Raw genomic sequence first — 12,354 nt, forward strand, 5'->3', positions numbered from 1 at the left:
TATATTTCTGATAAAGAATTGAGTTTTACGCGGTGTATTTCTACTCAAGTGATTCTTAATAGTTCACAAAATCAGCAGCCATCAACTGCGGTCTGGTTTAAAATCGGTTAGGTACGTAATTTGTCATCATGATCATTAGATTCTGATATTCAATGAAATCCGAAATGACTATGCAAATTTTTGAAGAGTTTATTGTAAATTATGATTTCAACGACGTGCATTTTTCAGTGGTGATGGAAGGCGAGGGCAAGTTGGAGTGTCAGAGTCAGCGTCTGCAACGCAACTTGCTCGACGTCGTGGACACCGAGTGGCGCAACGAGAAACTGCCCTTCGAGGACATCGAGGTGCCGCAGGAACTTCTGCCCGACCCTGAGGCGGACAGCACCGAGGAGGCGCAGATGACCATCAGAGACCTCGAGCAGCGCTGGACCGACCTTGGCCTCGCCAAATTTGCCGAGACCGACAGCAACAAGCAGTAGAATTAATTTTAAACCACACAAAACACCCAGCACTTCTTTAATTTTTTGGTAAGAAAAAAATTATGCAACTTGAGTGAAATTTAAAATTATTTAGCAATCATGATTTACGGATTAATAATAGCATTACGATTTTGGTTTGTAATAAATATTTGCCGTCAACAATATTGAACAAGACTCAAGAATATCATTGCAGAATTTTCATTGGTTGTAATCATGGATGTTAATAATTTTTCACTGCGGCGGATTGTCCAGCAATTCCTATTTTATTTAAATTGTTGTCAACAATTGAATGCTATGTATTCATTTGTATTGCAACTATGCAGGCAAACAAACAATAACAATGACTATAAAAATAACCTTTTTTAAGGACTCCTTATTGACTGACACAATCAAGTCAAGTTTTTCAATGATAGGAAGCGATTTTTGGCGACTATTGGAAATTTTTACCTCCACTATTTTAAAGAATTGATTTTAATATTGTAGTGAAATAAATTTCTTGACTTAACATTCCTCAATATTTACTAGGTGATGAAAACTTTCAATATCATCAGCAATTTGATGATCTAAAAAAATTTAATTCTCGTGCTTCAATAATTTAAAACTTAGTTTAACAAAAGAGTTTTTAATTTGAGTATGAACGCAGAGTATAAAAGAAAAGATGAAAAAGTATAGGACATTTAAATGGGGATAAAAAAGGTATTTTTTTTTTAATTTAAAATAAATTAATTATGAGCTCTACCAGATATTAGGGAGTTCAAAATAGGGTTCATTATATATATTTTTTTTCAATTTATAAAGTTTCATTTTGTTGATATTATTTGGTGTTTCGAAGAAATTGACACTTGATGGAAATGATTTTCATCGTTGCAAAATTTGCGGCCAGTGAATAACCTCTACAAATGACTTGCCGGTCAAAAATCAGCAAGCCCTTTACAGAAGTCGTCCACTAGAACGCATCAGGCTCGAAGGGCAACTCGCATTTTGTGAGCAATGCAACCTGGCGGCTGGTCCGAAACCAAAGCCACCAAAGCCATATTACTCTGAAAAGGCAAGTGGGGTCAGTGTGAGCCACTGGGGAGCAATCCGACCTGGCGGCCTCTCAAAATCGGCGCCACCATGGCCATATTACTCTCCAGCTGCTGGCCCGTGCTGACTGATGCTCTTGCTTGTGGAGCGTCCCTTTTTATACCGCCTGCCGCGCTCCTATTGGCCCGGCGCTGTCACGTGATCAGCGCTCCTCTCACTCATACAGGGAGGGGGCAGAGTTTACTGAGCGCGCTGAAAGTTCTAGATTTGTATTGATGAATCACATGAATTTTCTTGATTCACCACACCATTCATTATTCCAGAAATTACCCCAGATAAACATAAAAAATTTAATTTATTCAAATTGTTGTTAGTGTGCGTGTGTGTTTCTTTTGATAATTCGTGATAATTATATAAGATCAATAAATTTTAACATTTTCATTGTTCATCTAGCTAAGAAGAGTAAAAGGAATAATTCATAATAAATACAAAACTCAATTTTTATTATTTTTGTTATTTGTCTACAATTTTTAAAATACATGCAGGAATCAATTGTTGAAAACAATTATATTTAAATAGGAATTGTTGGGAAAAACACCACTAGCAAGAATTTTGCTAAAACTTTGAAATAAGAAAGTTAAATTTTACATAATTTTATTACAACGATCAATTTTTAAATTTTGTTTCAATAACGTAGTTTGCTTTCAATTAATGAATCGATTGAAAAAATATCGTTAGAAGGGTTTCGTGGGGTTTTGTACAAACAGAAAAAAAGAGTACGCCAACAAGATCCACCAATATCAAGAATTTTGCCCAAATTTTCAAGATAAAATAGACCCCATCCGGTGGTGAGCTTTGGTTGAATTTGTTTTCCTTTTTGCTATTATTTAAATATAATTATATGATGCTCCCAAAAATAAAAACACCAATATTATTTTTAAATTATTTTAAGACTTTGGTTTTCATGTGAATATTTATTTCCATTATTTGTAAACGCATTTGAAACTTTGCAAGACGCTCAGACAGGAGTAAAATGACAAAATAGTTTCCCCCGACACGAGTTTTGTGATGCTATTCTCATTCTAAGCTTTTTTCAGATGCAATGGCCGAGTTGCCCAACTTGGGCCGTCACTGTGGCTGGTCTTTGTGCCAGCAGCTGGACTTCCTGCCGCTCGAGTGCCGCCACTGCCAATTGACCTTCTGCAAGGAGCACCTGCCCTTCGCCAGTCACGCCTGTGCCAAGAAACCAGACCGAGTCCTTTCAGCAGACGAATGTCGCTTGGCCGAGGGTTTCGAGTGCACCTTCGAAGGCTGTCAGCGCCGGGAGCTGGTGGCCGTCACGTGTGGACAGTGTCAGCGCCAAGTGTGTCTTGACCACCGTCTGCCGACGCAGCACAACTGCCCCTCGGTGGAAATCCAAGCCGAGATCAACCTGGAAATTTCTAAGAAGGAAGAGGCCCTGAGCAAGGAAATAAGCATTGCTAAAAAAGAGGTTTGTTTTAATCTTGGATCACTGCAAATAAAAAATTAGAATTGAAAAAGAAAAAAATAATTTGAATATTAATTATTAAAAAAACTTTTTTATATTAATTTTAATTACCATTAGTGCAAAATTAATATTATTTGATTTTAAATTGCAAATAATAAGAATTTAAATAATCTTAAATCAAGAAGCAAAATTTCTTATAATTCTGATTATTAATCCGATATTTATTTAATTCAATTATCTTTTCCTCTGCCAATCATATAATATTTTAAAATTAAATTTAAACAAAAAAATATTTTTATATTATATTTTATTAATTATTGCTTTATAATAAAATATATCATTATTAAATGTTATTAAAAATTTCAGGTTGAAGAACAATTGGCAAAACAGCTGAAAGCGGCCAAGAACCGAGCAAGGGCAGCCAAAGTGCAGCTGATGAAACTGAAAAGCAAAGCCTCGCTGGCCAAACGAGGCCTCAACATTGCTCAGTCCGAGAGGCTGCACTTCTTGGTCAAAACGCCTGTGGGAGGAGAGGAGGTGCTTGTCGTTTCGAAGGAGTGGAGTCTTGGCCGAGTGTTGGACTTCACAGCTGAGCAGTGCTGCACAAAGAACACCAACAACGTTCCAAACACTCCGAAACTGCGTTTGGTCCAAGAGGATGGCACTTTGATTGACGAGAATAGACTTGACTCCACGACTGCAACCTTGGTCGAGAAGGGGGAATTGTGTGATGGACAGACAGTTGTGTTAAGATACTTTGATTAAAGGTATTTGAATTCGCTATAAATCTTCATGAAATGGATTGCAAAAATAATTATTAAATTGATTTGGAATTTATAAAGTATTTATTGAAAGTTTAATTTGCTTGAAAAAGTAAACAATTAATTAGATGTGTAACACTAATTCATATTTATTTATTTATATTGATCTTAGGCTCAAAATGCAGACATGATAGAATGAAGTCGTCGTGTTCATCCTGGTGAATTAATCGGTTGCATGTCTCCTCGCAGTCTTTGCTGCAGTACCATGTCACATCAGGGTAATCGTCAAAATCTTTGCAGTATGAGCATAAAATGAACTTCAAGTTGTCTGAAAATAATTCAATTTTTCCGCACCAGCGACAGTGTTTGACAGGAGCCATCGTAATTTCTCCTTTATTTGTCATGACAATGCGTCCATTTGAAATTTTTCTTGTGAGGCACAGAGTTATTTCAGGATTTCTTTCCAGGTCGTTTTTGTCCAGCAAACTCAGGTCCCTCCTTTTGTCGGCACACAATTTGGGCATCAGATTTAATCGCAAACCCAACCAATTGTGTTCTTTGAATAAATCGACCAGTCTTTTAGTTTCTACATCTATAAATGCTTCACAGTCATCATAGTGCGCTGACTTATGGATGAAGAGGGTGTGCAGAACGATGCCGAAAATTTTCCTGAAGCTCAAATTGTCCGCTTCGGAAAATACCTTTTTTCTTAAGTCGGCCAATCCTCTTCCGTCTTTTGGAATGCTCTGTTTGCGTTTGAGGCAATGAATTTTCCTGTGAACGTGTTGCAGCAACCATCGAATAGTTGATGGCACGTAGTCCAAAATGCAAAGCACCTGATCCAGAAAGTTGTGCATTTTGAGGAGATATTTTAGATTTGGTGAGGGGGCATTTCGTAATTCCAGAACTCGGATTGACTTTGATATCCTCATCAAAAACCATTGCTGTCTAACCGTCCACTTTCTTATGATATCATCAAAGCACTCGTGTATATCAGGAAGATTGTAGAAGCAATCGGTAAAGATTTTTTCCAAGCTCTGTATACCTGGAATTCCTTCAAGCTTGTGATCAGGAGAAGTTTTGTCAAAAACAAACAAATTGATCTCGTACCACAAGTTATGCCACAAATAAAAAATCTTTTCTGCATAAAAACTCCGAATAAACTTTTTTTCAGGAAAAGCTTTTTCCTTAAAGGGTTCATTCAAATCATCCTCAAACTGCTTGATTAGGTTTTCAATCACGGTGACCAAACGATCTAGATTGAAGGCTTTAAAATACGGCTTCTTATTGGCGGTCAGGAAGGAGGAAACGAAGCAGGGCAACATGTACTGAGCCCAGAGCAAATTCTTCTGACTTTCAAACCGAAATCCCTTTGTTTTACAGTTTTGCGTCAGAATCGCTGTGACCATCCGAGATATTCTTTCCTGGAAAATTTCAATGTTTTGTTTTCAGATAAATCATAATATATAATAATATTTTTTTATAAATACCTGCATTGCAGCAGCTTTCCTGTCAAAGTAGTTGTTCCTGGCCTGAAATTTTTTGGACATTGCAGTTTCCTTTCGTAGACTTTCAACAACTCTATCAATATCCAATCTCGGTTTTGATGTGGCTTCTTTGATGATTTTGATGCATTTAAGCAGGTAAAGCAGGTTAGATGATGCGGAGGCTTTATCAGGAAAGTTGAACTCTGCGTTAATTCCTTTAAGCTTCTGAAATAGCAGTAAATATCCCATGGTGTTAGTGAGAATGCGATGTAACGAACGCCTGCAATCCAAGCTGACAAATACATTTGTGTGCCCGTTGTCGGTGCACAATTCGTTGTCCTTCAAACAAAACTCATAAAAAAAGTAGTTCTCGATGTTATCGACAATGCACTTAATCTCGGGCCCTCTTTTTAAATCTTGCTGTGAGAAACCATTGATCAACCTGTTCTCAATTATGTGTTGCTCCAGGAACGACACGTACACTTCTCTGTTCCAATTCACTGTGCAGGTAGAGGCGATCGCTATGAACATCATCGGATCGTCATCCACACAGATCAGATCCAACGTGCTGTCAGCAGAAGTCAGGACCCGGTCAATTTCGGAGAGATCTGTAATGCGGTGACCAAACACTCCGTCGTCCTGAATCGCATGCATCAACGACAATGATCGACCGATGTTGATGCGAAAGGGCAACCTCAATGATTCAAGATTCGTCAAGTGATCTTTTTTCACTCGAATGCTTACCATTGACTCCTTTCCAAACTTCATCAGGATTTGTCTCTGAACCGATAAAAGGACAATATCGAGAGAGTCGCATTTGGAGAAAAATTCTTGAAAATGGCCGATTCTCGGTACAAAATGTACTTTGATGAATTGAACCAATTTGTGGTCAATTTGCGGGTAGCTTTTCACTCCGAGTCCCAAAAGAGCAAAACCACCCGCAATAAAAGCCTCGGCGCTGTGGTAAAATTTATTCAGTTCAGTCAAGGGAGTTTTTAGACTTGCAGGATATGCGAATAAACCGAGAAACGACAGTTTCTTGGAAATCCTGAACCACTCTGCGGTGAATGCACTCATCCATTGATAAAGGACGCTGGGGAAATATGGTAGCTGCATGATGACCCGCGGCTCGAAAAGGTACTCGGCTGCATTTTTGCATTCGTCCAGGTTATTGGCAAACTCCTCGAAAAGTGTTCGCACGCTCAGAAATTCCGAGCTGATTGGTATTTCTGGACGAGTTTTCCTGCAGAGCGCGTCGATCATTTTCCAAAATGCTACTCCGTGCACCTCGTTGTGCAAAATAAATTGTGCGGCGTGCAGAAATTGCTTGTAGCAATCGGGCTGGGTTTGCACTCGGTGATAAGCGGCGGGCAGATAAAAAGGCAAACTGCTGTTAAACAAATCTTGTAATCGGCCGTTCAGGGATTCGGGCGCTGACACCTCGTAGGTAAAAACGGACGGTTTAATCCACGCAAAATTGGCGTTGAACGCCATGACTCTTATCCTGGAATCAAAATCAAATAAAATTTATTTAAATATACAATTTCTATAAAGTCTCGTAAAGTCTTACCTGTAAAAGTAAAGAATATTCTTAATAATATAGACTTCCACTTATAGCTTTAATTATTGACGGCTCTCCAATGCAATGTCGCTCTGAAGTGTGAATTTGGTTGTGACTGTATGCGTGTGTTTAATCCTGACAACGCTGTGGTAGTTAATTTATCAGACTGCTGAGAGATAAGAAGTTCTTCGAAAACAAATCTTGCGGACGCAATTGTACATTATTTGTACAATCTTCCAAAATGAGGATGATTTGTTTCAGGAAAAGGTAAAGTACCAGTCTAGTATTGCAAAAGTCCAAGACAATTTAAATATTTCTTGTAAAAATATGGACTAATCTGATCATTTAAATAATGCCTCCTAAAACTAAATTTTCTACAATTTTTTTTATAACACATTTTTTTTAGTCCGCTCTACAGTCCACCAAATCGGTCTGGTCAATAAAAATTTATTTTATTAAATTTTTTTGAGTGAATTAATGTTATTAAATTAATTTGATTTTAATAAATATTTCCAGTTTCGCTAGTGTTTATTTGATCGTAAATAATGCAAATTAAATGAGTAGATTAAAATACAATTGATTAATCTTTTGTAATAATAATGTTTTAGTTTTAATACTCAATTTAATCATTTATACCCTAATAATTTCAATCATTTTTAATAAAATTTCTCTTCTCATTCTTATCAATGGTAAAATTCACAAATCGCATTGATAAAATATAATTTTAATGTTTGAAATAACAAAATATTGTCAATTTGGCAAGCAACTGTGATTATTTGAACTTTAAACATAAATAATAAAATAATGCATAAATTAAATAATTAGATTAAAAAAATAAGCACTTTAATAGTATTTTTAAATCTATTAAACGCTATTAAATCAAATGAAACAATAAATAACTTTTTAAATAATTAATATGTTCTTCAATTTCAAGGAGGCAATTTTTTATCATACAGAACACCGCGCATCGCCGTCTACGAATATAAATTTGGGCAATAAAAAATAGTGCTCACCATGCCTTTTACTGATTCAGATAATTGAATTCTGCAAAAAAAAACCTTAAGATAAAAATTAAATTTTATTTTGTCCACCGGGGTTTGTGTTCAAGTTACAAAATGAATCAATAAAAAAAATTAAAAAATATAATTGTGTAGTTTGGAATTTATTAAGTTGTTCATTTTATGTTATAAATAATTAAAATATATGATTTATTATTTTATTGTAGCGGCTTTGTAATGTTTTACAATCAAATAAAACCGGTTGGGGGTGATAAAGACAATATTTATTACAATCGTTAAAATCGTAATTGATTATAAAATAATACAAATCAATTGATCAACCAGGCCGGGAGGGAATTAAGTTGCCTGTCATTGTAATTATGCATTCATTAAATTTCAATATTCTTACGAAGTAGAAGAGGGATTGTATAAAAAAAAATTCATCATTGGGAATGTGTTTTTAGTTAAATAATAAATCAATATTAAAAAATAGAATGTTTATTAAACTTTGAAATTAATTTCGTATTTCATTTTATGTTACAAATTAAAATATCATTTATTAAACCGGGGGGCCGGGTGGCCAAAATATTGTAATTTTAATCCGAAGGTTTTTTTTTTGCGAAAATAATAAATCCTTGTATTAGATCCATAGCACATAAAAGCCAGTTTTTGCACGCCTGCTTCGCGGCGAGTTTGTAATTTTGAACGAGGAGGCGTGGCACGATGTCGGCACAAATGTTTTGATTTGTGCACAAAACAAACGTCACAAGTCACAAACACTGCAACCAGAGACGGCAGAGACTCTTGATCACTGCAACTTGAAGACTGAAGTCGGCCGCATTTAATTTCGTGGCTCTTAAAGATCATTAAGTACTCTAGTCTAGAGGATTTGTTAATTTGCAGTGTTGACTAAAAATCGATTACATTTTGCAACAATAAAATAAAAAATGACCACCCCAGCAGCAGCAGCAGCCGTAAGTGAATGCTACACATACATAAATTTTCTGGAACAACTTCTACCATTTCAACGTCCTTTTTGCATTACGTTCCACTTCTTAAGTTCTAGAATATAATAGTTTTTAAACACTTTAAACTTATGAAGATAGGAATAACTAATTGCATTTTTTTTAACATTAAATTTTTTAAATAATAAACGACATTAATAATAAGAAATGATTAATAAATTTTCAGGCAACGCCAGCAACGGAGTACACCATCCGATGTCCCAAGTGAGTCACACTTTATTTCTAAATTTATTAAAAATAAACGTTTCTGTTTAGGAACACGAACAAAAAACTACACGTCATGAGGTTCGCTTCTGAACGAGATCTGGACTTCAAGAAATGGACAAACGTCAAAATGGAAAGGGAGAACAACATGCGCGAGTTCAAAGGCATGGAGGAGGATCAGCCAAAATTTGGCGCAGGCAGCGAATTTGGGTATTTTGCAAAAACTTGCAGTAAGCAAAGAGTTTTAATCTGAATGTTTTGTAGTCGCGATCAACGAGAAGAAGCTCGCCGGAAGAAGCTGGGCATCGTTAGTCGAAAGTATCGGCAAGATGACCAGCCGTGGCTCTTGAAAGTTGGTGGAAAAACTGGCAGGAAGTACAAGGGCATCAGGGATGGAGGAATTGCAGACAATGCTGCCTATTATGTCTTCACTCATGCTCCGGGAGGACACATCGAAGCCTATCCACTTCTGGAGTGGTTGGTTCATTATTGTCAACTAAAATTGAATTACTCATTTTTAAATCCAAATCAGGTACAACTTTATTGCCATTCAGAGATTCAAACCTTTGACTGCTGAAGAGGCTGAGGAGGTTTACAGCAAGAGGAACAAGACAATCGATTTCTTCAGTCTGATGATGCGGAAAAGACTGCGTGGTGACACGGATGACGCCGACGAGGATTCCATCAAGGAGGAGAAGGTTACATATTAACGCCGAGTGATTTTTAGGATGACGTAATTGTTGCATTTACTTACAGAAAAAGGGGAAGGCTAAGAAGGATTTCACTATCTCGGAGATGGACGAGTGGATGGAGTCTTCGGAGGATGACGAGTCAGGGGACGAAGAGAAAGAGGAGGAGAAAGAAGACAAGAAAAAGAAAAAGAAGCAGGTAGGCAAGGACAAAAAGAAGAAGAAGAAGGGATCTGACGATGAGGCTATAGAGGAGAGTGACGATGGTGATGAGGAAGGTCGAGAGCACGAGTACATTTCCGACTCAAGTTCTTCAGAATCTGAGCATGAAGGAACCAAGCAGCTCAAGGTAAATAATACACTTTAGTAATAACTAACTAAAGTACTTTTATAAATCTTTTAAAAAGGATTTTAAATTGATAAAAATTGTTAAAAAAAAAAGATTAAATTGTTATATCAAAATCTATTAGCAGATCAACTGCATAATCTATATTTTCTGAAAGAAAAAAATTCTAATAAAATAATAATTTAATAAGGGAGTGGCTGAGGAAGATGCCCTGCGCAAACTGTTGACTTCAGACGAAGATTCCGAGGACGAGGAAAAGAAGGACGAGGACAAGAAAGATGATGAGACCAAAGGGGAGGAGGACGAGGAGAAGGCTTCGAAACTCAACAAGAAGAGCAAGAAGAAGGTTGTCGAAAAGAAGGAAAGTAAAGAATCCAGTTCCGACATGAGCTCGAACAGTGAAGATGAGGAAAAGGAAAAGAAGCCCTTGGACGAACCAGTGCCTGCCCCTCAGGAGCAAAAGCCTGTGGTGGAAAAGAGGAAGGCCGGGGACGGCACTCCTCCATCGTCACCACCACTCAAGAAGCCAAGACCTGAAGGAGCAAAGTAGTTTATTTTTTTTAACAAAAATATTATATTTTTATTTAATTTAATATTTTTCAGTGATAGCATGGAAGAGGCTGTGCGCAGGTACTTGACTAGAAAGCCAATGACCACCACTGAACTGCTCCAGAAGTTCAAGAGCAAGAAAACTGGCATGAGCAGTGAACAGCTGTTGAAGCTGATGACTCAAATCCTGAAGAGAATCAACCCTGTGAGGCAAACAATCAAAGGGAAAATGTACCTTTCCATCAAAAAATGAAATTTAATCTAAGTTATATATTATCTCTACCAGTAAAAAATTCCAGTGCTGTTTTACTGTGACTAAATAAATAAATTAAACAAATTTTCTTTATAATTATTAGTTTAATTGTCAATCCAAAGCCATTTATTTTTGAGTTTGTCTCAAACGTCAGTCCTGATTAGATTTTGGTGGTCTATTGGCCACAACTATGTGACCCCACATCACTTTCTTCCTGCAGCCAGGACACTTTCCTTCAACTGGAAGCACAACACCTTTGGAACCAAGTCTCTGCACCCAGCATGCAGCGTGCGCTGAAAATTCGCAATGAAGACACCTGAGGGTTTTCAGTCCATTTCGTCGTCCACACTCTGCACATTCTTCTTGAGCAACGAGGGCTTCATGAGGTTGGTCTGCCTTTCTCAGGGCTCCTTTCACAATACTCATGTGATCGGGAAGGGGCGTCTGATTAAAGTAATAATAAAAGAAGGTTAATTTTTTTATAAGAAAATTAAGTAGACATTTATTTTACTTTGAGAGTGGCAAAGTATTTGGGCTGAAGCCACCTGAGCGTCAAAGGAAGTCTCCTCCAAGGACCAACCCTGAGCATTTCATTCACAACACCAAGGCAGAAAGTTAAGGTTCGTTTTGCCGTCTTCGAACATCCCAAATGTGCCAGGCGTCGAGATCGCCACGGGTGCTGCCAAGCCCATTCAAACTGAAATTAATCAATTTTATTCTCTGCTAAAACTTATTTGACATTTCTCACTCTAAGTGCAGCTACGTCATTGGGAAAGCCATGAACTATTAAGATCATCTCCCTGAAAATTAATTGATAATTGTTTTGAGAATATTAATACATACACATATTAGGGACAGACCATGGTCCTTTATTACTTGTCCTTCGGGCGCCACCAAATTGAGATCCTCGATTATGTTGTTTCACTCGACGCAAAGGGTTGACGGTGAAGCCCACGTAGGTCCGACCCAGGTATTGTGGGTTTGTGCAGTATAAAAGATAAACGCCGTAAAAGTGCTCCTCGATCTCTCCCTCAAACTCTTGAATTTCACTGCCCATTATACGTCACTGAAAAATAAAAGGTCAAATTAATTTATCATATTTATTTAAGATTAAGAAAAAAATTGACATTGAAATAATATAATTTTTTAAGTTTTTTTTCCAAATGCAAATAAAAATTCAATCTGAAAACTACACAAAAAATCCTGACGTTTTCACCTTTTTTACGTATTAATACATAGATCTTTACGTTAAATCCAACGAATATAACTAGCCCGAGTAATAAATTAATTTTTTTTAAGAATTGAGTTCACGTTTATGCAAATTCTACACGAAACTCCAAAGAGTTCAAAGAAGTTGGAATTAAACAGAATTCGCCAGTGGAGATTTGTTTACATTTTGAAATTTCCCTCGAGCACTCAAGGCTGCCAGCATAAATGTCTTATTTTATTGCCAAAAATGCCAAACAATAAGGGCTACCAACTTCAGA

At 36.9% G+C, this 12,354-nt stretch overlaps 4 protein-coding genes across 6 annotated transcripts; 2 read left to right on the top strand and 2 right to left on the bottom strand.

Moving 5' to 3' along the window:
• The first annotated feature begins 385 nt into the window (after positions 1–385).
• LOC132203933 (AN1-type zinc finger protein 1-like) lies at positions 386–3,851 on the top strand. Its single transcript, XM_059632107.1, has 3 exons — positions 386–527; positions 2,603–2,997; positions 3,361–3,851. The coding sequence occupies exons 2-3, from the start codon at positions 2,608–2,610 to the stop codon at positions 3,757–3,759; spliced, it is 789 nt and encodes a 262-aa protein (XP_059488090.1). The 5' UTR covers positions 386–527; positions 2,603–2,607; the 3' UTR covers positions 3,760–3,851.
• Positions 3,253–6,964, bottom strand: LOC132203835 (uncharacterized). 2 transcript variants are annotated; one of them, XM_059631973.1, is made up of 4 exons: positions 6,813–6,964; positions 5,546–6,746; positions 5,246–5,467; positions 3,253–5,179 (listed from the first exon to the last, which is right to left on the bottom strand). In XM_059631973.1, exons 2-4 carry the CDS (start codon positions 6,734–6,736, stop codon positions 3,905–3,907), a joined length of 2,688 nt encoding a protein of 895 aa, XP_059487956.1. In that variant the 5' UTR covers positions 6,737–6,746; positions 6,813–6,964; the 3' UTR covers positions 3,253–3,904. The 2 variants fall into 2 exon arrangements, with proteins under 2 accessions (XP_059487956.1, XP_059487946.1); XM_059631963.1 differs by having other exon boundaries at positions 3,254–5,179; positions 5,246–6,746.
• A 1,585-nt stretch (positions 6,965–8,549) lies between these two features.
• LOC132203874 (general transcription factor IIF subunit 1) lies at positions 8,550–10,949 on the top strand. Its single transcript, XM_059632028.1, has 8 exons — positions 8,550–8,775; positions 8,993–9,030; positions 9,082–9,240; positions 9,295–9,507; positions 9,563–9,728; positions 9,787–10,068; positions 10,256–10,611; positions 10,669–10,949. Exons 1-8 carry the CDS (start codon positions 8,749–8,751, stop codon positions 10,865–10,867), a joined length of 1,440 nt encoding a protein of 479 aa, XP_059488011.1. The 5' UTR covers positions 8,550–8,748; the 3' UTR covers positions 10,868–10,949.
• An 8-nt stretch (positions 10,950–10,957) lies between these two features.
• On the bottom strand, positions 10,958–12,354 carry LOC132203942 (structure-specific endonuclease subunit SLX1). 2 transcript variants are annotated; one of them, XM_059632125.1, is made up of 5 exons: positions 12,261–12,354; positions 11,728–11,933; positions 11,616–11,667; positions 11,379–11,564; positions 10,958–11,311 (listed from the first exon to the last, which is right to left on the bottom strand). In XM_059632125.1, the coding sequence occupies exons 2-5, from the start codon at positions 11,922–11,924 to the stop codon at positions 11,018–11,020; spliced, it is 729 nt and encodes a 242-aa protein (XP_059488108.1). In that variant the 5' UTR covers positions 11,925–11,933; positions 12,261–12,354; the 3' UTR covers positions 10,958–11,017. The 2 variants fall into 2 exon arrangements, with proteins under 2 accessions (XP_059488108.1, XP_059488100.1); XM_059632117.1 differs by having other exon boundaries at positions 12,084–12,279.

The sequence above is a fragment of the Neocloeon triangulifer genome, unplaced genomic scaffold (assembly GCF_031216515.1).
Source record: "Neocloeon triangulifer isolate White Clay Creek 2 clone unplaced genomic scaffold, ASM3121651v1 ptg000002l, whole genome shotgun sequence".
NCBI classification, from domain to species: domain Eukaryota; kingdom Metazoa; phylum Arthropoda; class Insecta; order Ephemeroptera; family Baetidae; genus Neocloeon; species Neocloeon triangulifer.

Coding starts and splice junctions, on each gene's coding strand:
- LOC132203933 (XM_059632107.1), top strand. CDS start 2,608: ATGGCCGAGTTGCCCAACTTGGGCCGTCACTGTGGCTGGTCTTTGTGC. Junction 2,998..3,360: donor TAAGCATTGCTAAAAAAGAG/GTTTGTTTTAAT, acceptor TAAAAATTTCAG/GTTGAAGAACAATTGGCAAA.
- LOC132203835 (XM_059631963.1), bottom strand. CDS start 6,736: ATGGCGTTCAACGCCAATTTTGCGTGGATTAAACCGTCCGTTTTTACC. Junction 5,180..5,245: donor GGAAAGCTGCTGCAATGCAG/GTATTTATAAAA, acceptor GAAATTTTCCAG/GAAAGAATATCTCGGATGGT.
- LOC132203874 (XM_059632028.1), top strand. CDS start 8,749: ATGACCACCCCAGCAGCAGCAGCAGCC. Junction 9,729..9,786: donor ATTCCATCAAGGAGGAGAAG/GTTACATATTAA, acceptor ATTTACTTACAG/AAAAAGGGGAAGGCTAAGAA. Junction 10,612..10,668: donor CCAAGACCTGAAGGAGCAAA/GTAGTTTATTTT, acceptor AATATTTTTCAG/TGATAGCATGGAAGAGGCTG.
- LOC132203942 (XM_059632125.1), bottom strand. CDS start 11,924: ATGGGCAGTGAAATTCAAGAGTTTGAGGGAGAGATCGAGGAGCACTTT. Junction 11,668..11,727: donor ACAAGTAATAAAGGACCATG/GTCTGTCCCTAA, acceptor ATTAATTTTCAG/GGAGATGATCTTAATAGTTC. Junction 11,312..11,378: donor AATACTTTGCCACTCTCAAA/GTAAAATAAATG, acceptor TACTTTAATCAG/ACGCCCCTTCCCGATCACAT.